The 25,412-nt window shown below is 40.1% G+C and overlaps 2 protein-coding genes across 5 annotated transcripts; one reads left to right on the top strand and one right to left on the bottom strand.

Moving 5' to 3' along the window:
- Window positions 1–42: 42 nt before the first annotated feature.
- Window positions 43–7,392, bottom strand: acp2 (acid phosphatase 2, lysosomal). 3 transcript variants are annotated; one of them, XM_032556487.1, is made up of 14 exons: window positions 7,266–7,392; window positions 5,079–5,277; window positions 3,436–3,531; window positions 2,692–2,778; window positions 2,549–2,609; window positions 2,378–2,469; window positions 2,202–2,300; window positions 2,008–2,097; window positions 1,524–1,607; window positions 1,384–1,432; window positions 1,181–1,269; window positions 726–832; window positions 476–651; window positions 43–381 (listed from the first exon to the last, which is right to left on the bottom strand). In XM_032556487.1, exons 2-14 carry the CDS (start codon window positions 5,166–5,168, stop codon window positions 236–238), a joined length of 1,266 nt encoding a protein of 421 aa, XP_032412378.1. In that variant the 5' UTR covers window positions 5,169–5,277; window positions 7,266–7,392; the 3' UTR covers window positions 43–235. The 3 variants fall into 3 exon arrangements, with proteins under 3 accessions (XP_032412378.1, XP_032412376.1, XP_032412379.1); XM_032556485.1 differs by lacking the exon at window positions 7,266–7,392 and having other exon boundaries at window positions 5,079–5,486; XM_032556488.1 differs by lacking the exon at window positions 7,266–7,392 and having other exon boundaries at window positions 222–381; window positions 501–651; window positions 5,079–5,489.
- A 1,090-nt stretch (window positions 7,393–8,482) lies between these two features.
- Window positions 8,483–22,295, top strand: LOC116715828 (insulin receptor substrate 2-like). 2 transcript variants are annotated; one of them, XM_032556513.1, is made up of 3 exons: window positions 8,483–11,343; window positions 11,639–12,135; window positions 19,419–22,295. In XM_032556513.1, the coding sequence occupies exons 1-3, from the start codon at window positions 8,663–8,665 to the stop codon at window positions 19,421–19,423; spliced, it is 3,183 nt and encodes a 1,060-aa protein (XP_032412404.1). In that variant the 5' UTR covers window positions 8,483–8,662; the 3' UTR covers window positions 19,424–22,295. The 2 variants fall into 2 exon arrangements, with proteins under 2 accessions (XP_032412404.1, XP_032412403.1); XM_032556512.1 differs by having other exon boundaries at window positions 8,484–11,343; window positions 11,636–12,135.
- Window positions 22,296–25,412: the final 3,117 nt, after the last annotated feature.

The following is a 25,412-nucleotide window of genomic DNA, read 5'->3' as shown; positions in this document are numbered from 1 at the left end:
TCTTATATTTTGCTGAAAGGTTATCTATAAGGTAGTTGTGTCTTATTTCAAAAGTACTAAGATACTTGCAATAAAAACTATTTTCGCAGTGTCCAAATTCGATGCAAGGCACAGTGAACTGTATTGATAATTCCAAGATTATTGTCACTTAAAGCTTTTCTTCTTCATCATCGCTGCTGCTGCTGTCCCAAGAGGCGAAACTCGTCGATCCCCGAAGCAGTAGCTTGCGCCTCTGTCAGGATTCCTCTCCGGCTTCCTGGTTGATCACATGATGGTATCCCCTGTTGCTATTGGACTCCTTGTGTCGGCAAATGACTCCGAGGAGGACGGCGATGACGGCGAGGAGCAGGCAGCCGGACAAGGCCAGGCCGATGATCACTTCTTTAAAACGGAAACAAGAAAGAAAAGAAATGCAGTGAGGACCCACCAGAAGCTGATCGTCAGTGTTGACGGCAGAGGCACGCAGGAATCTCACGTCTGTCTCTCCCCTTTGACGGCACCTGACATTCCTTGTCCCTGTCGTCTGAGATGAACGGCTTTGTGATCCTCACAAAGTCCTCTAGGGGGCAGACATGAGCGCAGCCTGGCAACTGGACTGGGTACGGCGGCACGCTGGTGTCGTTGCGGTAAAACATCGACACGGACGCAGATCTAAACACACACAGGAAATTAGTGCAAATAATCTCTTATTTAGTGACATATGATCTCAAAAATAAAATACCAACCCGTTGTCTTCCCTGTACAGTTCAATTATGTGGCAGGAGGCGTAAGGCGCCTGCTTCCCGTTGAACACATTCAAGCTGGCCTGAAGAGCAACTACGGTTGTGTCATGCTGTGTAGCAACCAGAAAAAACAACTTCAATCAATCAAGCTTATCTGTATTTCATTTCAGGCAGTTCAAAGAGTGTTACATCATAAAAATATAAAAATAAAAACATCATACGTTTATGTAACAATACATTTGGTTAAGTGCCATCATCAAAAACATCCATTATGTTGGTCAATGTTGCTGTGATTATTGGTTTAAAGCAATTCTAAACAGGTGGGTCTTTTCAGAAATCAGTGTTTCGACTGTTTTGCAGTTTTATGGAAGCTTGTTCCAGATTTACAGTGCATAGAAGCTGAATGCTTTAACTTCAGAGTTAAAAACCTAAATTGGTGTGAATCATCAGTATCTCACCGCTGAGAGCATCATCAGTTTTAATTGTCGTTGTGGGTGTGGGGCGGCCATCTTGGTGAGATTCTTCACAATTTCCCCCAGCAGGAGACCTGGAAGAGAGACAGCAGCTCTCACTTTTCCATCAAACTATTACTGATCAAGAGTGACAACATGTTTTTACATGTTTGTGGAAAAATCCTACATAAATCTGAAAACGTACGTACCTCCCTGCAGGCGACTCTTCTCTTGTTGTTTGTAAATCCCGAATAGGACCTGCGAACATTCAGCATGAAAAACCACTTTAAACTTCTTCAATACCATCAGAAACCACAAAGAAAAGCCGAGATGTTGCTGCGACTTCTACCTGAAATCCGAAGTCTTTCAGAAATCTGAGCTTCTCCATGACGTCGGGAGTCACCCAGTGTGGAGCGGACATGTTGTGTCGGGACTGAGGACGTAAAGCAAACACGCACAGTGACTAAGACATATAAAACAGAGATGCCCTGAAGAGGTCAAGCAGGTTTGAGCGACTTTCTTTGTGTAGGTTTTGTTTAGACTGTCATATTTTTGTATCGGTTGGTATTATTTCTAAAGGTGAACACCTAAAAAAATGACCCAAATTCAAGATAAAGGACATTTAAGGTGAATAATTTGCTTATTTTTCAAAGAATTTTCCATATTTAACGACTGACAGCATATTTTACCCTAAAATGCTGTTTTTCATGATATATTTATAAATAAAAGTCACATTCTTTCTGTATTTTCTGATTCTGTAGCCAATAAAAAAGCTGAAAATTGCTTAATTTTAAATGCTGGTTTTACTTTTGTGTGTGTGTTGGGATTTTTACCTCGCAGAACAGTGTGTCATACACACTCCACACTGATTCCACAGTTGCTGCCTTCAGTCCTGTTTTATTTTTTACCATCTCTATAAAGTCCTAAAGAATTAGGTAGAAATAATTACTTTCCTTGGAAATTAATACATTATTTATAACAGATTTTACTTAAAAGAATTCTTTTAAAAAGAGGAGAAATGATGTACCCGGTATTTTGTTGTGACATTGATAAATTCTGCTGTGTTTTCAGTCTCATTCATCAGCTGTTTGTAGCGTGGACAGTCGTTCAAAGGAAATGAGAGCAGCTGAAAAGAAAAATAATAACACAAAATCAGGAATCTGCAGTTTCAGCTGGAGCATCGCATAAACCCAAAACACCAACCTTTTCTTCGTTTTCCGGTACCGTGTGCACCGGTATGGGCTGCCACTTTAAACTGGGTTGAAATATCTGCTGACCTTCAGGGGGGTAGAGGCCTACGCAAAAAAACCCCGACACACTGAAGGTTAAGGATTACTTCATAAAAAAGGAAAGACAGAATCCAGTTGTCCAGACCTGCAAGGTTGGCCTCAGCACTCATCAGGGTGCGATCAACGTCTGTGCTGCGAACTAAAATCTGGTGGAAGAAGAGAAAATGTGCTTAGGTGTTTGCTAATTCTCAAGTGATCTAGAAGAAAGGTGGTGTTTCCATGTCTCACCTCGTGGCGGATGTAGGATTCATTGAGGAAGTCTTTGTACCGCGTCCGCAGATACTGGCCCAGCTCATAGTGCTGCCTCATCCCGACCTTTCAACACAAACCAGAACCACCAGAAATCTAATCAATACACTCATTTAACTTTACTGTACTTCTAGAATCAGTAACTAGTTACAATTACTCATATTTACTTGAGTAATTTTTTTGGAAAAAATTTACTTTTTGGAGTATTTTTAACTGCGCTGTACTTTTTACTTTATTGGAGTAATTTTTTAACGAAGTATTTCTACTTTTACTTCAGTAATTTTATTATGAAGTATTTCTATTTTTACTTCAGTAAAATTGATTCTCTCCCCACAGTGAGTAACTTCACTGAATGAAGAACAAGCTTGTTTTAACCTGCAGGTTTTGTCAAAGTTTCATAAACTTTATATCAAAAGAATTTGATTAGGATTTTTTTGTTATTTTGTAATTATGTTATTTATTTAAATTACCTTAATTTTGATACCCCAAAATACCCCAAAGTTCCACAAAATTTACATTTTGGTCTATCTGATGATATAATTTTTAAATATTAAATGATAGATGTTTGATCAGTATTTGAGTTTTCTTTTTACCAAATATTGGCTACTTTTTACTTTTACTTGAGTAAAAGTATGTTGAAGTAGTGCTACTCTTACTTGAGTAAAGTTTTGTGTACTTACCCACCTCTGGCTGTAGAGAGAGCAAAACTAAAAGCTATTTTACCTGCGATAGCTGTCCAAAACCCTGAGGCCAGGCGCTTTCTTGGTAAGGGTCAGTAGGAAAAGCTCTCACTGGTGACCTGTCACCATGTCGATACAACTGGAGGAAGGAGGAGTCGAAGGAGGTCAGGCAACATGTAGACAGAAATAACAAGGATCATGATGTCATATATCTATTATGGGATATGGTTAAACAGGTCGTTTTTGCTGATTTTAATTATTATGGCTCTTTTATGCCATCAGGATTCAAATGAACCAAAACAAACACTTGTCCATTCAAACCGAAGAGCTAAAGTGAAGGACGTCCAAACTGAAAATGCAGAGTCATCAAAATCATCAGCTGACACCTTCGTTCCACTTTTATCTGTGTCATTAAAGGTTTTAGTAAAGTCAGCTGACTGCAGGAATTTCCAAGTATCTGCCAAAAGTTTATCATTCAAAAGCTGGTGGGTCCAACAGCTTTACAACCAGATTCTTTAAAACCAGTTTGCACAGGTCAAACAACCCACCACAAAAGTAACATTTCCATTACAAACCAAGGGTTTTGTAATCATACCTCACTCTCCTTGCAGGCTCAATAGTCCAGTAAAACAGGTTAAAGTATTTTCTTTGACTTAGTATCACCACAACACTGCTGACACTTCAAATAACATGGTTTCACTACTCAGTTCTCAAGCCACCACAGGGAAGTGCGGCTTGCCGGTTCGTCCCACATGAGCTAACACCCCAAACTGATGCATCCATAACAGCCGAAAAAAAGACAAACCAGCTGCACAAACTCTATTTGTAGGCTGGATTATCCCTTTATAGAGTCTTAATCTAGTTTGCTTCAGGTTTCAGAAACTAGGTGACGGTTTCTACGAATGCGCATGACCTTTTACCTTTATAAGCAAAATTAGCAACACCTGTAAAAGATATAAATGGGAAAAATGGTCTTAAGATCCATCTTTGCACAGTAAAACATGACTAATCTCAAAAGAATTTCAGTCAGAAAGCCTGTCTGTTTTGTTAGGAAAATAAGGCAAAGTAGATAAGAATTTATTTGAATAGTAAAAATTGTATTCAGTTATATCTTGCGTGCTACATTGTTTTTTTGTGGAAAATGCTGTTAAAAACAGAAGTGAAGGATGGCAGACTATTAAGAAATAGGAAGTGACTTTACATTTAACAGAGAAGAAAAACATGATAATGCCAGATAATAGCCGTTCAATAACTTCTGTCTTCCTGATTACATTGTGCTAGCTGAGCAGACTGTTCATATTACTTTATGTCTTTGTCTCTGCAAAGGTGTCATCTTACACTTTGTTCCAAATATGTTATTCTGAAATAAACATTAACATTACTTAAAAATTAATAAAACACATATTGTTTTAATATGTAGTGCAGCTTTAGAGAGGCTTAGCTAGCCCTATAAACGAAAAACTGTGACATTATTCAAATTAACGTAATCCAAAATGGTTTATTTTCGAGCCGAATTAATACAAGTGAATCAAACAATTTCACAACACTCAAAAAGTTGCATAATTAACCAAACATGTTGACATAAGCGCAAATGAAAACAATATTTCACACATTTTGAAGGCAATTCTGTAGAGTTCAGCCATATCCGTGCAGGTCTGGACAGCTTACAACATTATTAACACTCACCACTGTAGCATAAATTAGCTGTCTTTCAGCAAAAACTTGTTCACATGCAGAGGCCAAAGAGACGAGAAAGAGAGCCGCCGTGGACACCATGTTTCCTCCGCTGGTGGTTCGGCTCTGCTGCCGCCGCGCAGTGTTGGTTGATGGTTTTCTTTTCCTGCTCCGACGTACAGAAACGTAAGCTAGCCGCTGCTAGCATCGACTTCGGAGAAAAACGGAAGTGACATTAAAAAAATAAAACACGTCACGTGAATAAACTGTGAATAAAAATCGTTTAACAAAATGCTTAATTAGCAATATCATTCAGTTACATGAAGGATTTCGACGAATATTTTAAGATCTTGAACGATGAAAGATAATTACACTTTGCTTATCACCACTTATGTTTTGAAAAAATACAAACCGGAAGTGTCTTCTTATTTGTCTTCCGTTTTCCGCTTTTAGAGTTTGACAAGTGTGTTGGAGATAAATCTGTCTCAGTATATAATATAGTCAATATTATTTAATAATTTTACAATAATATTTAGTAATGTAATAGTTATTATTATTAATATAACATTTATAAAATTTTCCAGTCTCCCGATTATCATAGACATTAAAAGTGTTTGAAAACTCCAGCAACTAAGTATTGCAAGAATATTTTACGTTTTCTTATTTTATTTTATTTTTTACTTTTGGATCCATTGTATTTGCATCAATACATATCAATACATTTTAAAATATTAGTAAAAGTGTGCAGTGTTGTGTAGCTGGTTTCCTGATCAAGCCTGTTTAAAATTGATATTCTTTTAAGAGCAGTATTCGTGATGATATAACATGCAGTCAAGACAATATATTAATCTAAAAAAGACCCCAAATATATTTTATTGTCACTTTTATTGTTATAACAATAAATCATAAAATACAGGATACAATTTTAAATTCAAAATCGCTTTTGTTTTTGAGTGGATTTTTAAAATAAAAGGCGTTTTCTGTCTTTTTGCCCCTAGATGTCAGTATTGCCATGAGCAGAAGTCTGGATGCTGGGTGAGCCGTTTTGGGGTTGTTGTGTTTTTTTTTTTTTACCATAATTGGTCTGGAGTAACAAAAACCCAATTAACCCTCTTTTTGGAAATAAAATATCAAAAATATTACTTTTATATGCTATTATTGTTTTGGATTTCTGTTTTTCTCTGGTTGTTTTATCTTAACAATAATCTCTTTGTTGTTGTTGGGTTTTTTTGACTGAATTTTGACACTTTATCCTGCATGTTTACGGTTTTGCTTTCACGAAAACTGCAGAGGTTAAGCCCTTCTAAATTAACTCCTGTGCAAAACAAAAACAAGAAAAGGAACAGAAGTCCAACTTTGAGAACAATAGTGATTGGGACTAGTCAGGATTAGCCTTAATCTGGTGAATATTTGTGGTTGTTGTTGCTTTTTAGGGAGCTAAGACCCTCTTCACTCTGACACCTTGGATTTTGAGGTGTAATCTGCTTGATGGGGGATTAATACAAAAATAAAAACAATCCCCACATGGATACAAATTCATGATCCTGGAGATCATGGACGGAATTACTGACATAATTACCAGGATGATCTGATGAGCAGATGTCTCAAGCAGGCATTTCACAGCTTTTCTGATTGTCTTTGTGATCCACATGGTAAACAAAAGTACCACCCTTCTTGAAGCTCAGATTAGAAAATTTGCATGCACACATGTGGGATGAAGCGCAGCAGCCATCTGATGGCAGCATTGCTTCAGATTATGACTGCACTGACTGAAAACCTCTGACGCAGTTGCTCAAGAGTGAGTGAGATGGCTGTTTTTCATTCAGAGGGTTCATTTTGTACAGATACAGCAAAGTATAAGCATAAGCACAGGAGAATATAATACGCTGAACCAGTGTTTCAACCAAATGTTCAGATTAGAGCGGGAATGCTGAAGGAATGAAATAGGAAACACATTGTTCCGGTTGGTTAGGGATACCCACAGGTTTAAAAATAGGCCACAACAGTCCTTATATAACAACTGGGACGTCAGGGTTGTTTACATTCTCACGGCCTTTACAAATGACTCAATACGCATCATTTCTGTTGCACATTTCAAATCCTAATTAATCCAAATAACCCCAACACGCTTCAAAACAACACTTAATACTCAGGAATGTGTTTTTAACAACTGATCTGCGAGATTAGCAGGTGACTCACAGATGCGCCAAAACAAGCCTCTGGAATGTGTTTTTCTGTTTTGCAGCTCGCTTTCATTTCGCCGTGGGATTTACGGGAGTTATTTACACCGGCGTGTGATGCTTCGGTTTCTGTTTCTACGTGCGAGTGAAGCGTTGGGAAAGCTGGGGCAGCCTGGGGGATTGTCTCTTTTGAATGGCTGAATCAGCCAATAAGCGGCGAGGCTTCCGGTGATGGACGTGCGCAGAGTGTAGACTTTGTAGAGTAGAAGCCGCACGAGAAACCCCTGACACCCGCCAGCGTCGCCGCCATGTTGTGATTGGCGTTTCTGGCAGTTTAAAATGGGAAAATAAATGAATTAATAAATGTCTAAATAAATAAATAATAAACAAATTAATTAATAAATAAGTAAATAAAAAATCTATTAATTAATTAACTAATCAATTAGTAAGTAAGTAAGTAAATAAATAACTAAAAAGAATGTCTTGGACACTATGTACCATTTGCCTAGCTCCTTAATCCTCACATTTTTTCTAGCTAGAAGTGTCGACTTCTCAACAACTATAACAACAACAACAACAACAACAATAATAATAATAATAATATTAATATTAATAATAAAATAAAATAAAATAATAATAATAATAATAATAATGGTGGTTTGATATTAGAAAATTTTTTGCTCAGATCCCTCTTGAAAATGAGATCTAGATCTCAACGGGGTTTACCTGATTAAATAAAGGAATATATATATAAAATATATATATATATATATATTTTACCTTAAATTTAAGATAAAAAATCACTTAAGTAAATTTTAAGCATTCTATTCTGTCATGTTTTGTGTGTGTATATATATATATAAAAATATATATATATTCATATTAATTCATATTCATATTTCATTTTTAGAACTAAAATAATTATTGGTTCTAATCATTGTAGAACTAAAATGCTCTGAAAAGCTAATTTTAGTTCTAAAATTAATAAATATATTTTTATACAACAATGGTTGATCAAAATTTTATGAATGTAATTCTTATTAGGACGTTTACAAGGAAAATGCTGTTTCCAAGGAGAACTTGACACTCACAATATGGTGGACGCGCTGACGTACCTTTCCTACGGGACAAGGACTGCAAGGCGACTTCTTTTTATCTTTTTCTATGGCGCTGCTCCTGCAGGACGCCCCGCCCCGCCCCCCATGACTCCGTGTTTTATTCTGTTTTTAGAGCAGCAGCGTCACATGTTGTTTTTCTCCAGCATCAGAGCAGCCACTGGTCTACGCGCACTGCTCTGCTGTTTTTACCGCAGCGGGCTTTCTTGTCCGCTGAGGAATATAGTAAACGGGTAACCTTTTGCAGTCTTTTCTTCTTTTTTTTTTTACTGTGAGCCTTTTTTCCTCTTATTCCGGAGAAATGGCAAGTCCTCCGGCGACGGGAGGACACCTGTTATCTAATGGGACGAATGACGTGAAGAAGTGCGGCTACCTGAGGAAGCAGAAACACGGACACAGGCGTTTTTTCGTGCTTCGGGAGCCCACGGAGCGCTGTCCCGCACGGCTGGAGTACTATGAAAGCGAGAAGAAATGGAGAAATAAGTCCGCCGCCAAACGCGTCATAACTTTGGACTCCTGTCTGTGCGTAAACAAACGCGCCGATGCCAAACACAAGCACCTCATCGCCCTCTACACCAAGGACGAATACTTTGCTGTGGCTGCAGAAAACGAGCAGGAGCAGGAGAACTGGTACACCGTTCTGTCTGATTTAATAGCAGAGAGCAAAGTGTTTGACAGCCCTGCTTCCACATCCTCTTTAGTGGGGTTTGAGGAGACCACTTACGGACAGCTTACCCCTGCAACAGCTACCTACAAGGAGGTATGGCAGGTCAACTTGAAATCCAGAGGTTTGGGTCAAATCAAAAACCTCACCGGAGTCTACAGGCTGTGTTTATCCAACCGAAACATCAGCTTCGTCAAGCTGAACTCTGAGACACCAGCTGTCAACCTCCAACTCATGAACATCAGGAGATGTGGCCACTCAGACAGCTTCTTCTTCATAGAGGTGGGCAGATCAGCAGTAACCGGGCCAGGGGAGTTCTGGATGCAGGCGGAGGACTCAGTGGTAGCGCAGAACATCCATGAGACCATCCTGGAGGCAATGAAGTCGATGAAGGAGCTCTCTGAATTCAGACCCAGGAGCAAAAGCCAGTCAGCCAGCACCAACCCCATCTCTGTGCCCACCCGGCGCAACCTCAACAACCTCCCCCCAAGTCAGACCGGGCTGGTGAGGAGATCCAGAACCGACAGCATGGCTGCCACATCCCCAGGGAGGAAGTTCACATCCTGTCGGATAAGGACGGCCAGTGAGGGAGATGGAAGCGTAACCCGGCCAGTGTCCATGTCCATACCAGTGGGTGAGAGTCCTACCAGTCCCAATTCTGGAAATCACCTCATGAGGTCCCACACCCTTAGCAACGGGCGCACCTGCAGGATACTGGAGTCTGCATGCAATCTCCATCACAGTCGTTCAATGCCAATGTCCAACTCTCCTCCTGCTGCCTCCAGTCCCATCAGCTCATCTCCCAGGGGAGGAACAAGGGTCTCAACTCCTGACAAAGCCAGACGTCCTTTCAGCTGCAGCGCCTCCATATCCGGTTCCCTCAGCGACACTGGCTTCCTTCTCTGTGATGATTTCAGCTCCAGCCCAGGTGAACACAAGTTTCTCACTCTGACACGCAGTGACACTCCTGACTCCCTGTCCAGCACACCTCCATCCCGTGACCTGAGCGACCCCTGCGGCTACATGCTAATGGAGGGGGCTAACGGCAGCAGGTCCAGCTGTGGGATCGAGGGTCAGAATTGTGACAAGGCATACAGGAAGCGAACACACTCCCTCACCACACCACGCCAACAGAAGGTGGTGACTCCATTGTCCTCTGCTTCCTTGGATGACTACACTCTAATGAGGATGGCCCATGGGCAAAACTCCCACTCTGCTTCACCCAAAGTATGCTACCCTGAGGATTATGGGGACATAGAAATTGGTTCATCCAGGAGCTCCAGTAGCAACCTTGGTGATGATGGCTACATGCCCATGACGCCAGGTGTAGCACCTCAGTCTGGCAAGACGGATAACTATGTACCCATGAGCCCCATGTGTGTCTCAGCACCAAAACAGATTGTCAACCCCAGGGTGCATCCTCAGGCAGCTACCAATGGCTACAAGGCCAACTCTCCCTGTAGCAGCTCTCTGGAAGACAGTGGATACATGAGAATGTGGTGTGGCTCCAAATCCTCCATGGACAGTCCTGACAGACACAGCGAATACATGAACATGTCACCTGGAAACCCACCCCCTCTGCAGACCCCTCCTGATTACTACTTAAGCCCTCTTGCTGGGGAACCAGCGTCAATTAAGCCGGCTTACCAGACAGGCTCCCTCACACTGCCTGCAAAACTTCAGTCATCCAAGAATGAAGACAGTGGCCAGTATGTGTTGATGAGCCCACAGAGTTCAAGGCAGAAGACTGGGGAGTCAGACTATTATTCAGTAATGCAGCCATGTGCAGTTCAAACATCACCGCTGAGCCCCTCAGTCCCCTCCCCAGTCAGGCATCATCGAGCAGAGAATCTGTCCTACAGAGGGAGGCTGGGGAGACCTAACAGGCTGTCTCTGGACACCCTGAGGACCCTGCCCAGCATGAATGAGCATCCCCTGCCCTTAGAGCCCCGCAGCCCTGGCGAGTACATCAACATCGACTTCAACTGCAACAGATCTTCCCCACCGTCTGCCGTATTCACAGAGAGCCAGTCTTCCTCTCTGGGGTCCAGCGGCGGGCGCCCGGGACGGTCATCTCTGTCAGACTACATGAACCTGGAGCTGGGCTCGCACTCGCCCAAGGGGGCTGACACTCCGGTTGAGCGACTGGCTACCCTGCCTGAGCTGTCCTCATGCCCCTGCTCAGAGGACGATGTTGTGTACCATGTAGAGTGTGAGAAAAGCTCCAGAAGCTTTGTTGATGAGGTGAAAAACGACTATACTGAGATGACATTTGCGATGACTAGCTCACCCCCACAGCTTGTTCCTCAGAACTCAAGGTATGTGATGAAATGTAGTGCTTTTCCAGCATTATTTATGGTCATATTACATCATAACTTAATGGATATAAAGTCATGCAATGATTATGTGAAAGTTATTTCAGTCCAGACATGAACCTCTTAAATGCTCAGTTTTCTGGGGAAGAAAATCAAATCAGCTGTTTAGGAAAATTCAATATGGTTTAAATTGGATAAAGCATATAGTAAAGGCTTCAAGTTTATGTTCTAAATATATGAGGGAGTTATTAAAATGTTTGTGCATGTTCATGCTATTTTGAACACTGTGTTCCAGCAGCCAGAGCTGCAGGGAGAGAAGGCTATCTCTTGAGGACCAAGGTGTTCCTGAACGGATTGGGGTCTTCCTGCTTGGAGCAGCAACTTCCCCAACCGTGGACCCAGACCGCTCTGCCAAGGTCATCCGGGCCAATCCACAAGGGCGAAGGCGCCACAGCTCAGAAACTTTCTCCTCCACAGCCACAGTGACGCCGGTCTTTCCCTCATTCGCACGCGGCGACGCAGTGAAGAGGCCGAGCTCGGTGGAGAACATCTCGTCCCGCAGCAGTGAGGGTTCCGATGAGGAGTACGGCAGTCCCGTGGCCCGCCACAGCTCAACCGGCTACTCTAACGGACTGAACTACATTGCCTTGAACCTACTAGAAAACAGGGATGTGGAGAAATGTGGAGACCTGGTTGGCTTTAAACCCACCAGCAGCTGCAAAGGGGGCATCAATGGATTACACAACACACCTTACGTCTGTTTGGGGTTCAAGGAGACTGCAACCACTGCCAAAGGTGAGTAAGGAGGCTGGTCTTTACTCTTTTGATATTTCTTTGTTCTAGTAACAGTTGGGTACCATTGGAGACACCTCCAATCGATTGATGCCGATCTTGGTAAACTGATGATTATGAGTTGTTTGGGTTTAATTTAGTCTAGTTTTCCTCAAGAGTCAACTGGTGCAAAGTGGGATCAGTTTTATTAGGGACTTTTTAGAGAGTATAGTATGAGTAGGAAATGAATTGACTCAAGGCTTTCCTTTATACCAATTGAAGTGTTTTTATTACTAACAAATGCTACACTAAACAGCTACTACAACTAGTTCTCACATAGTGAAGTGAAAAAAGGCTGAAGGCATTTCCTCTGACTTCAAAGTAGCTCTGTGGATTTCAAAGCACATAAGTAGGAGGAAACTCCTGCAGCTTCTCATTGGCTCCGAAGTCTTAACACCGGTTGCGCTTGCTTCCAAAATTTGCCTGTAAAAAAAAATGAACACGATGTTGTTGGAACTTCACAAAACAAAAGGGCCGTTTTTAGACCTTCTTTGGATTCTTCCTGCTGCTTCTGCGAGCTCCGGAACTGTGTGTTCCCGTCTTTTCCCTGATGCGTGTGAATGCAACGCAAGGCTGTGGTGAAACGTGACCAGGCTGAGAGCTTGGAAGTAAACAAGCACCATGACAGAGCAGCGCTGCTGCTGCTGCTGCTGCTGCTGCTGCAGATGTCAGGAGTATGCAAGCTAACTGCACAACTCTTTATGTTTATTATTGCAAACATTTTGGCTATTAACTGATCAGAAGAATTGCAGATTCTTGACATGTCATCTCCGGCTGTTGTTTTTCCACTTGGGCAGGCATTCGGATGTGTTGACCTCCACAAATGCCCCCTCTCACACTATTCCCACTCTCCTGCGATCAATACTCCATCCCAGAATATCCCTGTGAGCCAACTGCTGGCAGGCAGTGGTAAACAGGTCTGACCCCTGCATCCCAGGGGACCTCGCGCCTGCCTGTGAGCACGTACAGGGTCGAGTTTGGGGGAGGGGGATTGGTGTGTTGAACCCCAACATGAGAGTGCTTGGTCATTATATCACTAAAGGTCACGGTTTGCTTTTCCTGAAAAGTTTCAATGAAAGAGGTCCCTTTTTGAATTTTGCTTCGTTTTTAGCACATGGTGGAGAAAAATACTGCTTTAGTTCTTCATATTTGCGCAGTCAGTGACGTTGGTAAACAAGGTTGATTGCAGCAAACTCTAGTTATAAGATGCAAACTGAGTTTGAAAGCCTTCATTTCTACTCTCTCAAGGTTTAGGAGTTGTTTTTTTCACAACAGAATAACAGTAGCTGCACCGCCCCTCCCCCACTTGTTGTTGCTCACTGCCACTTAACCCAACCAGTAAAATATTCTGCATAAGCACTGAAAATTACAGTGTTAGCAGTATTTTTATTCCACATTATTGCAAAAATAACATAAAAACTAAGAATTGACTGTTTTAAAGCAATAATGTCAAATGTATCGACGCTAGATACAGAATGCATGTGTCATAAAATGATAAATTATGTTTACAAGATGATTTGTAAATGTATATATGTTTGGAAAAGCATAACATGTCAGTTATGATTCAGAAAAATAAGGAGTCAAGGCAGCTTTCGGTAAAATGGTTGACATGTGTCGCAGCTCCTGTTTCCTTGAGGGTGAAAATATTTTTTACTGCACTCATAAAGCTTGTCCCTGACAAGTGAGAGGGAGGAAGAAAAGAAAGTACATACATGAGGAGTGTTGCACGTACGCATGCAGAGCGGCTCCGTCTCCCTCAGATCTATAGCAGGCTTTTGTTTTTCCAGCGGTTTGCTGCTCGTGGGAGAGGAAGCCAGTAAATTCGTGCATAATGGGCAGGATGGCACGTGCACTCTGCTGCCCTTCTGCCTCATTAGACTGCTGCCAGAAGTAAGACAGGCGGAGAGTTAGGGGGGGATGGAGCTCGGTTTTGGATACAGAGCAGTTGGAGGACGGGTGTTTGTTAAGGCTCTGCTTTGATGAAACTAGTTCTGCTCTGGCCCGATTTTAAGCCTCTGATGACAAGTTGATTGCTTGTCTAGTGGGTGCTCCGTTATGTTGCTACTGGGGCTTTTGGCGCGGAGACTGTTTGATGCAGCCGGACGTCCTGCTGGGCGTTCTGACCCAAAGCCCTGCAGTTTTTTATTCCAACTAAACTCCTTTGCGGATGTGAAATCCAGTTTGGCTGGGTGGCTTACCGGGGCAAGGACCCTAAGCAAATTAGCCGTAACCGAGCGCAGATGGCCACCGCTTTGTCCAATGATGAGTTTTTACCTGGACGTAAAAACTCCCACCTATTATGTCAACTCAAGACACCCGGCAGTGGGGTCAACAAGGGTTTGTTTGCGCCACTCGACCCATGTGACCTTGTGGCAGTGTTTACTTCTGCTCTCCAATTGACGGCCGTGGCTAGCCGCGGCTCAGTCAGGTGGATGTTCTGTACCAGACCCAGATTAGCGAAGTCAGCCGTCTCTGTTTCCATCTCCACGTCCAGGATAATCTCGATCAGCTGTGGATCATAGCTGCTGGAGTTTGATATATTAATATTTAGAATTTAGCACCAGAGTACGGATGTGATTTTAAAAAAGCGGTAAGACGGCTAGAGTGGCAGATGATCACTTTCCAGAGCATCGAGGTTGAAATAAAAGGGCAGGAGGGGTTAAACAGCTGCCACCCCAGTCTATCTTCACTCGCCATGTCAATTTCCACACCTCATGCACATATCGACACCGCTGCATTGACAGCCCACCATCTGCCGCTGCCACGGGTCGCAGAGAGCGCCCCGTCAACATGGATGGAGTGTGTGTTAGGAATTTGCAAACCAGATTAGAGACATCCACATCCATCTCTTCAAATCCCGCTGACCCACCCCCAACCTCGACGTCATCCACTCGGTGGTAGCGTGAATGATGTCATCGCGGAGAGGATGCTGCACAGAGCGTTTTCACGTATTTCTGAGCTCCAGTACACGCATCGCAGTGTGTGATGCAGATATGTGAAAATATAAAGATTACGGCATGTAAAAAAAAAAAAATTCATATTTTAAATAGTCCAAAATGTTTCTAGGAGAATACTCAGAAATTTTTAGATTAATCTAGAAAAAACAATAACATTTCTGGTTTTAAAAAGTAAATAAGAATTTTAGAAAAAACTGAGATTAATCTTAGAAATCTTTTTGGGGAAAAAAAACTGGCACTTTCTGATTTTAAAAAGTCAAAGAAAGTTCTAGAAAAAACAAGGAAATTTCTAGATTAATTTCAGAAATTTTCTTTAAAAAACAAGAAAATGTCTGAGTTTAAAAAGTTGAAAAAAGATCTAGAAAAAATTCTGAAGTTTTTAGATTAATTTCAGATTTTTTTTGAATAAACAAGGAAATTTCAGACAAATTTTCAGATTATTTTTAGTCATTTTCAAAAAAAAAAATTCTAAATATTTTCTAGCAAATTTGCAACTTTTCAAATTAGGAAGTTATTCTATTTTTTAATGAAAATTTACACTCCTTTGCTCTATTTACATAGAAATGGCCATAGTACATTTCTTTGCACCTTTATTTATCTCCTGATTTATTTCATCTGTGTGTGATCACTTTCTAGCTTCCCTTCATTTCTTGTTCCTGTATATTTTCCCTTTCTGGCCAATCAGCTTTTAGTTCCCTGTTCTGGCCAATCAGCTTTTAGTTCCCTGTTCTGGCCAATCAGCTTTTAGTTCCCTGTTCTGGCCAATTAGCTTTTAGTTCCCCGTTCTGGCCAATCAGCTTTTAGCTCCCTGTTCTGGCCAATCAGCTTTTAGTTCCCCGTTCTGGCCAATCAGCTTTTAGCTCCCTGTTCTGGCCAATCAGCTTTTAGTTCCCCGTTCTGGCCAATCAGCTTTCAGCTTGAGAAAACCTGTTCCACAGTTTAGGAGACATTCTGTACTAAACCTTCAGCATAACAATAAATTCTTTAACCCCATTAGGTTAATTAACTAAAACAGGAAGTGGTTCAGCACACTGTGTACAACTTGGCTGTGGGTGAAATAAGGCCCTGCCAATTATATAGTAACAGTTTGTTCCATTTTTTTCTGTTTTTAATTTAATTTTTTTTTAAACTCTTACATCCTAAAACATAAAATTCTGAAAAATAAAACAAAAAACGATGAAATAAATTAACTCAGAAATTTAAAAAAATTATATTTTGTATCTGCAAACTTGTTTAATTTTTGTAGTCCACCTTTAAGCCTTTCTTTTCTTTTTATTTTTTATATTTTCCACAAATATATTTATGCTTTTTTTTCTTGTTACAGACCTAAAATCATTACTTTAGCTGAGGGGAGTTAAATAAAATCATTCATTTGATTAAATTTTATTCAATTTTGTTTGTTTTTGTAGAATCAAAATGCAGCAAATGTCATCTTGAGAGTACAGTGAAATGACGTTGTAGGTTAAATGTGCGTATTTTGTCATCTGTGCAAATATTGGCACACATTTTCCCCATCACTTTCCTTTTGGGATGCTTTGCATCGACTTAAAAATGAATCAATACAAACAGACCACCTGGTAAATAGTTTATTTACTTACACGGTGCTGTTGGCATGACGACGGCCGGCTCGTGGAGCCACCGGTGGAAATCCAGAAATGCCATGTTACATGATCTATGGAGAACAAACATACGCACGTAGCCCCAAAGGATCTGGTGTCAGAGTTTCCAGGTGGCATGTGTGTGTGTGTGTTTATGTGTGTGTAGTTTAGAGGTGAGAGGAGGGAGGTGGGCGCTAAACTAGGCCGGGATGTTCCAGACAGAAGCGCTAACTGCGTGGCCAGCGTTCCCCACATTTAGCCGGCCGCGGCTCCAGAGTAGATTACAGCCTCTGCAGGCGGGATTAGATGGCTGAGGGCTGGAGGGGGGATTGATCAGCGAGAGCCGCCGTCGGTCAGCAGCTGGGGAATACGTAACCCAAGGTGTGAGCATGTGCTCGCTGAGTTTCATCATTAAAAACACCTCAGAAATGCAAGATTTTACTTAATGTTAGATAAACAAAATGAAACAAACAGTAATAAATAAATTAATCGCTTAATAAGTTTATAATTTTTCTCTTTTTTTCCTCTCTTTCTACCAAATACTTGACGATAAAACTCTTCAGTCTGGTGATTTGGTCATTTTTGAAGGAGATGTTATAATTTATTTTATTAGTTGCTTTTGTTTTATTTATTTTGCATATTTAAAATGTCTTCCTCTCAAAGTGTTAAATGCTTATTATGATTTAAAGTTTATTAATCTTTGAAGATCATATTGCTTGAAAATGATCTCGGAGCTATAATATTATCATTTATCACGATAATAAGTAAAAATAAATAACCATGTTTTGTTATATTTAGATTAAAAATATGATTTAGATACATATATGTAATGAAAATATAGAGCAAACACCTGGTGATTATTGTTTTTATTTTCATAAAATAAAAGGTTTGTGTTTTTTTGTAAAAACTGTTGCCATTCTTTTAAGCGAGGAAAAAGTGGCCAGCAACACGTGGGGGAGGGGCAGCACCTAATCTTTCTATGCTCCATGCAGCAGAATAAGGCAATAAATTTGAAATATCATAAAGACGATTTTTCAAAAATGATTTGCTTCCCTTTGCTGTTGTAGAAACGGTTCATTATGTGGAAGCAATAAAAAATGATATTGTGTTTTTTCAGCCTGCTGATTAGCAATGTGCAGCATCTCTTCTGTTCCATACAACTAGTAACTCTGGGACTTTTTTTTTTCACTCTTCCTCCGTCCGCTCAACCTCCTCTCACACGTGACCAAACGCTGCATGAACATCTGCCAAACGCAGAGTTTGTGTCTGAACACTTCATATCACAGATGCTGCTGCTTGTTGCCTGGCCTCCTGCTCAGTATCCATGGCAACAAGGGCAGCAGAGCGACACGAGATCCCCCCCACCCCTCCCATCGTCGCTCTACATCCCAGGTTATGTAATTATACGAGTGTTGCAGAGAAGCAGCTTTCTTCTCCAACACACACAGATATGTAAAGAGGAAACAGCTGGTGCATTAGCTTTAGTCGGAAAAAAAAATAAAATAAACTCCTTCCCCTCTTATAAATGCACACTTGAAACACTTCCTGTCAGGAGGGATAAATGACAGAGCCACTAATGAAACTTAAAAAAAAGGCGTCCAGAACTTCCTGTTCTTGATATTTAACAGAAACGTGGTGTTTCTTTCCTTTTGCGGCATGAACAAACAATCCGTCTCTGTGAATGGGTTCACGCTGTACAGTACGAGAGCAACACTGTGTTCCCTCCACGCTCCTCCTTCGTCTGCTGTCTCAGAGGCCCGCTTAATTGGCGCCAGTGTTTGTGAGAGCAAACCGGGTTGAGACGGGAAAAAACAAGAGTTAGATGTTCTCACGTTGTAATGATGATTCAATCTATAACATTTATTTATGGTTGGTTTGTTTTTGATGCAAAGATTTAAGCCAAAAGATAGTTTAAATTTAATGAATAAAGAATATTTTATGATATGTAAAGTTTACGGATGAGCCGATCCACTTTTTTCACTTCTGATACAGATATCTGAGGTTTCAAGGTTTCCCCCAGAAAACTTGCTAAGCCTGGTGGATAGTTGGCTAGGGCAGTCATTCATCTGTCATTTTTGAGTTTAAAAATGTTTCAATTCTTAAAAAGGAAACATTTTAAAAAGACTTACTGTAAGTAAATAAGCAAAGCTTAGTTTGGTGGGCCACAAGTAAAGCCTGGTGGCCCGCCAGGCTTATAATACACTGGAGGAAACCCTGGGTTTAATATAAGCCTATACCGATCTGATACAAATGTAATGTAAAATTAATAAGGAAGTATGAAGCATAGAAGTAGACTGAATAGATTTGCTACACAGTGTCACCACTATCTGATCTAAAAAACAAAATTTACGACATCGGATCCGATACAGATATTGATATCGGATCGGTGTGTCTCTAATAAATCAGAAACGAGGATGAAAACAATCCTATTAATGTAAACAAGAAAGATGACAGTAAATCCTCACAACTTAGATTATCTAGAATAACATTTAATTTAATCCTGCCCTATTTACACTTAATGCCTATATAAAGAGCAACAGGTGGGGGAGGGCCACTGTAAGTTTAGAAATTGTCATACCTTGATGCCGTTACTAGTATTGTTTTAGTTTCTGTTTATATTTCCTGAATTGTTGATTTTGTTGAAAGTTTCCCACATTTTTCATTAAATTCCTCTTTTTCTCGTCTCTTCCAGACTGAAGGACTTCGCTTGTCCTCGGCTTTGGCGTCTTGACCTGCTGCTCGAAACAAAAACAAGCAAGAAAAACACAAGAAAATAGACATTTTGTTTTGTTTTTGCCCCTTCGTCGGGCTCTGTGACCCGAAAAGACTGTGTGGACCCATCAGCATCACAAGCCGCCTGCTTGCACACACACTTGGGGAAAAAAGCAGGTCACCATCTATGCATGCAGTGTATCGCTGAAGGCAGTACAGGTGTGTGTGTGTGTGAGAGAGAGTGTATGTCGGATGTGTGTTGGTACGTCTCGTGTTCCCTGCACTTTGAGAGGCCATTTCTCCTGTGACCTAAATTTTGGCACAAGCACAGAAGCGAAGATAGTCAGACAATAACAAAGCTCTAATGGTACCAAGTTACCGTTTATTTACTTGAGGGTAGATTTAGTGTGCAAGTGTTTGTTTCTGAGAACCGTAAAACCTGCTGCACTCTGCAGGGATGGAACACCAAGGTACACTGAGTACATAAAACTAGAAAGAAAAAAAAGTATATATTGTAGTACACATTAGACGTTTTATTTATTTTTTGGATGATGAATGTTTGATAAGACCTACCCGATGCCTTAATGTGTATACTGTCCTTAATGTTTCCTATTAAATAAGAGATAAATATTCTATTAGGGTATATTTGTTTAGACCTACATCTCTATATTATTATCTTGTGGAAAGCAAAATGCATAGTTTACCATTAAATATATATTATTTCTTAAATGTACAGAACCAGTTTGGCTGCTTGAGAGCTGATTAAAGTATTTTCTTAACGGATAATTTCACCCATTTTATGTTTTTTGTCCAAACATATTGGACTAGTACAACTATATTTCTAAATGTTTATCCATGTCTTTTTGTGACTTAGCTGAGATCCTCTAATAATAATAACACCAGGCACTATTCCTCAGTCACTTGAGCCTGAAAACCTCACACACTCCTACCTTCAAACCAAAGGCTTGCTGTTCGGGTCGACGCAGGCCTCCCTGCTGTGATATCATTTGACTGTACAACTGTAACACTGAGATGATAACGAAGGGGAAAAGCCAACACAAACTCAACTTTAGATTGGAGGCACAGTTGAGACGGTTTAACCTAGAAGTATTGAAGGAAAAAGTTAAAGAGTAGCACCACCGTGGAGGCTCGTGGCAAGAGAAAACTTTACTATTTAAAGATTTTAAATGTGTAAAAAAAATCATAACTCCTAGCTAATGCGTGCTGGTCATCTCCAGTAACTGCTAGTAATCTACAGTAAGGAAACTTGGTTATATTATTTCTGTAAATTACACGTACAACTAGCAGGTCAGTGATTGTTGTTTGGTTTTGATCGCCAGAACCACAATCAATGGAAACTGGTAGAAAATTGACATAAATCACTGAAGTATTTAATCAAAATATAGTACAAATGGAAGGAGGCGGTTTGACATACCCAAAAGCCTTTGCTAATATTACCAACTCTTAGCTAGCTGTTGTCAAAAAATATAAAAAATATGAAAATTAAACTGCTTTTTTGCTGGTAAGAAATGAAAGAAAATGGCAACTTGCGTACAAAATCGGATTACAATTAGTGAATAACCTTGAGCCTTTGCTAACATTATTAACTGTTAGCTAACAAAACTCTTGATGTAATGAAATTAGCTTAATATTTTCTTGCTTCTAAACTATCAAATAGTTTAAAAATATATCTAAAGTGAAAACTTTGAGCATATGGATGAATGCTAAGATGTAGCATAAAGCAAACTGCCTCAGTATACTGCTGTACATCCATCACAGCTTTGCTAGCATTAGCTAACGTTAGCTGCTGTAAGCTACTAGGTTGTACTAGTAAATGTGAAAACTGTCTTTAATTGAGTGCCGTATTACATTGCTCCATTTTCATCTAATCACAGAAAAATTCAATATTTCTCCAGTTTTGAATTAAAATGAAACAAATAATGGCAGGAAGTCAAATTAGCAATCCTCCAAAAATGGTTGCTGGGGTATTTGAAAACAGTTTTTATCGCCGTTTATTACGACTGCTGTCTTTTTGAACTCTTCTGTGCCGACACCAACTGGCTTCAAACCCCTTAGATCTACAGTAGATTGTAAAACCTCTACATGTCTGAATGTATCGCTGATTTTTGCGGGGCCACCGCAGATTTCAAATGGTTTTGAAAGTGTTAAATAATATTGGAGCTGTACCAAGCTAACTTATGGTATCTATTTATCTTTAGAGTTTGTACATATATTGTGTAAATAGAAAAGAGTTTACCTAAAATATTGTATTCTTAGATTTGACCTAGGTTGCAATGCTATTCCTGTGTAAAGACTTTGGCTACAGATTTTTAAAACGGGAGGGTTTGTTTTGGATCTGTACAGTGTATTGTATGCTTTTCTCCCTCACAGTCTGATTATATAAAACAAAAAAAACTTGGTTTATTTTATTATAGAGATCTATTTGCCTTGTTGACACACTTTACCTAATGGCATATGCAATATTGACATGAATCAAAAATAGTTTACAACTATGGAACCAAATGTAACATTGCATTGATCCTTTTTTTCCATTAAACTGGAGCTCTTTTTCTCCTTTTGTATATGTTTTTTCTTTCTGCCAAGTGTTTTTCATTGCTGGGAATTTTGTTGTTGACGTGTCTGGAAGCGTTTTTCCCATTTCTGTGTCTGAACGGATCGTTCTTTACTTGGATTGACTCAGTATGAATGTGTTGTCTTCCATTGTACATAATTCAATATGCTGTTTATTGTGATGCTCACAAGAGATAAATATGATTTATAAATTCTGGTAAAGTATTGCTTTTGTCTGTATTAATTATGGATAGCACCCAACATAAATAAATAATTTAAAGAGTCACAACTTTCTTTTTTTTTTGTCTTATCCATCTTGAAAATTTGACTTTCTAATTCTGTGGTATAATAGGTTGGCACTGACTCAAATCACTTCCTGTACACACACAGGATATCCTGTTTCTGTCGCGTAAGGAACTTTTATTTGACGGTGGAGGAACCAGGAAGCTATTTGTGAGCAAATGACTTCCTGTCAAAACAGTTTTCCAAGATGGCACAGTTTGGAGTTCAGGAAGAATTCACCTTATGACGATTTTTAAAAAATGAAATATTTTAGCCTACTTCACGTTATCAAATAGGACCAATAGAGATTTAGCTTAAAAAATGCGATTAAAACTTTATTTTTACATAGATAAAGTCTTAATTTGAATTTTGCATTTATTCAGCTATTAGCTTAATCTAAAATGTGTGTGTGACATAAAAAGTGACCTTTGATGGTGTTCTGTACATTGTGTACAGAACATAAACTCACACATGCATTCTGCAGGGGGCAGGCAAACCTCCAGCTGTATTAATTAGCAGCTTGACACAATTATAGAGACGTTGCTCTGCTGCTAGGCAGAAACGAGCTTCATATAAAAACCCAGCACCGTGCCGTCAGTAGGAACACGCTGTTCCTCACTCTCCTCTGCACAGATTACATACTGCAATGGAGAATGTAAACAAAAAATGCAAAAGACTCCTCTGTGCTTTTGTCATAACAGTTTAAATACAGGATGCTGAGTTTTCTTGTTAGGCCTTTAGCAGACTGGGATCCGGATGGGAGCGTTTGTAGACCAGTAAACGTCCTGCTTTGAACTGGGAGGGCAGGTGTTGCTTCCTAAATGAGATCACATTAGTGTGGTTAAATTAAAAACCCACTCCTAACTCAATAAGTGGCTGAACTAGGATTTGGTAATTTTATTTCTACTGGACATACAGAGGCTTTCTAACTAACTAACAGCACTAAGGTCCAATCATGTGACTGGATGGTCCTTATTTACTTCCTTTAGCCACTGCATTGTGAATTAAAGCAGCGTAAAAGTAAAATACAGGCATGTGGGTGCAGGCTGCTTTGGCTCCATTGGGCTTTTTCCCCCTGCTGAGGTTCTTCAGGGGATTGGGAGTCACTGGCCCCATTATTTCTCCCTGAATCAGCCTAAGGAGGGTTTCAGCCAGGCTCAGCGAACTCTATGGCGCAGCGGCGTGCAGGGCGGAGCTGTGACCCACTTACAGCAGCCAGCCTTGGCTCCTCACGGAGGAGAGGACCAAGGCACGCAGCACGGATTATCCCCCATGAAAATATAACATACTGACATAAATCGTAGAAATGTCGCATGTTTATACAAACTGTTGCCTTTAAATCGCTATGAACACACAGCCAAGGTGTCGACTGTATGGAAGAAGATTACAGCTACTGAAAATAAAAACAAATATATAACTTTAATCTCAGAATTCAGATTTTTTTTCCCCTCAAAATTCAACCTTTTTTCACAAATTCTGACTTTAATCTCAACAGTCGAACTTTTATGCTCATATTAATGTCAAAATCCTGAAGAAAAAAGTCAGAATTCTGAAAAAAAATTATTCTGAAGAAAATGTTCAAATGACAAAAAAACAAATCACAATGTTGCAGGAAAAAAAAGTCAAAATTCTGAAATTAAAGTCAGAATTCTTTTTTGTTTTTTGTCCTAATCCTCCTCTCTAATGGCATCTTATTTGATTTGAGTAAAAAAGAAAAAAAAAGATTATTGGTACTTTTGTGTATCATAACAGAAAACTATCCATAATAATGCAACTCTGGTGTTAATTTTTCAATGGAAACATATTTTTCTGTACATTTCATTCCATGAACTTTTCTACTGAATGTGTATAAAAGGACACAGTTCTTCCAAAAGAAATTTCAAGTCAGTTTTCTGTGTTTACTTCTGGAAAAAACAACAATGAACCTTGTTATAGTTAGCATAACCCCCTCAAAGCTGAAATAACTAAAGTGAGATGCATCCTTACTGTCAGTTGTGAGATGTTTGAGGGGTTTCTTTCAATCTACAGCGTCTCATTGAGATCCCTGCTGTCTTCATTGAGGAATGGTTTCCTTCTTGCAGACCTCCCAGTCATTTTGACTGCTCAGGTTTGTTATACTGTAACATGATGTTGTGGCAGAACCATTTCACACATTTTAGGGGTTTTGTAGACTTGCTTGCTTGGATGGTCAGACCTGGGCATTCTGACATTTCTGGACTATTTCCAGGAAAGTTTTATTCCTTTTCTTTATGTTTTCATTTCCAGCAGTCTGACTTTCTCAATACCTACGAGTGTAAGCAGGTCTGTTAGGGCTTTGTTGCTAAGGCTAATACATTTTTAACCCTCTTTTCTCCAAATCTCTCGTATTATTCAGAGCTTTATCATGAAGTCATCATTATACTCCCCTTGCTGAATCAACAGACCACTCACACGCTGTTGCTTGTGTTTAAGAGAGATGGAAAGATCCTCTTTCTGCTGCTTTGTACTTTTCAGACCATGGTGTTCAAACTCGACGTTCTTGGACAGCATGTGGAGATCGAGTCTTTTCGCACTGCGTACAGCAGACACTCCTGCTGCTGTTTACCAACTGGAAGACTCCAGCCTCCCAGTCTGCATGCTGGCTCATCGGCCGATGCTCACAAACATGTTTCACAATGGAAATTCTCAGGAATGACAGTGCTGTGAGAAAGCCAGTATTGGGTTGGCTTGCATCTCTTTGGTGACACTTTTATGCTCCAATAGTCCTATGAGTAAATTGCCTTTTTGGTTCCGGTTGCAATATAACAGACAACTTCACTGTATTCACTACAACAAATGCCAACAAAAACCACTGCAGCTGATCAAGCAACGGTCTAGATATTATATTTGAGGTGGACACACAACTTGGCCGTGCCACCATGACTATAGAGGACTACGATTTTGATTTGATCTAATCTGATATATATCAATAAAAACTGCTTTTTCATTGCAAATTCTGTGATCAGACAAATCTCTTTCAATTCTGAGAAACAGCATGCAGTAAACAACCACTTTAAACACTTTACTCTCTAACACTTAATCCCATGTGTTTGAAAACATGGCCTGCTGAGATTTTTAGCCTGGAGTCTTTCATCGCAATCCG

This window comes from Xiphophorus hellerii, chromosome 24, assembly GCF_003331165.1.
Source record: "Xiphophorus hellerii strain 12219 chromosome 24, Xiphophorus_hellerii-4.1, whole genome shotgun sequence".
Taxonomy (NCBI): Eukaryota; Metazoa; Chordata; class Actinopteri; order Cyprinodontiformes; family Poeciliidae; genus Xiphophorus; species Xiphophorus hellerii.
This window is presented reverse-complemented; position numbering and strand designations above follow the sequence as displayed.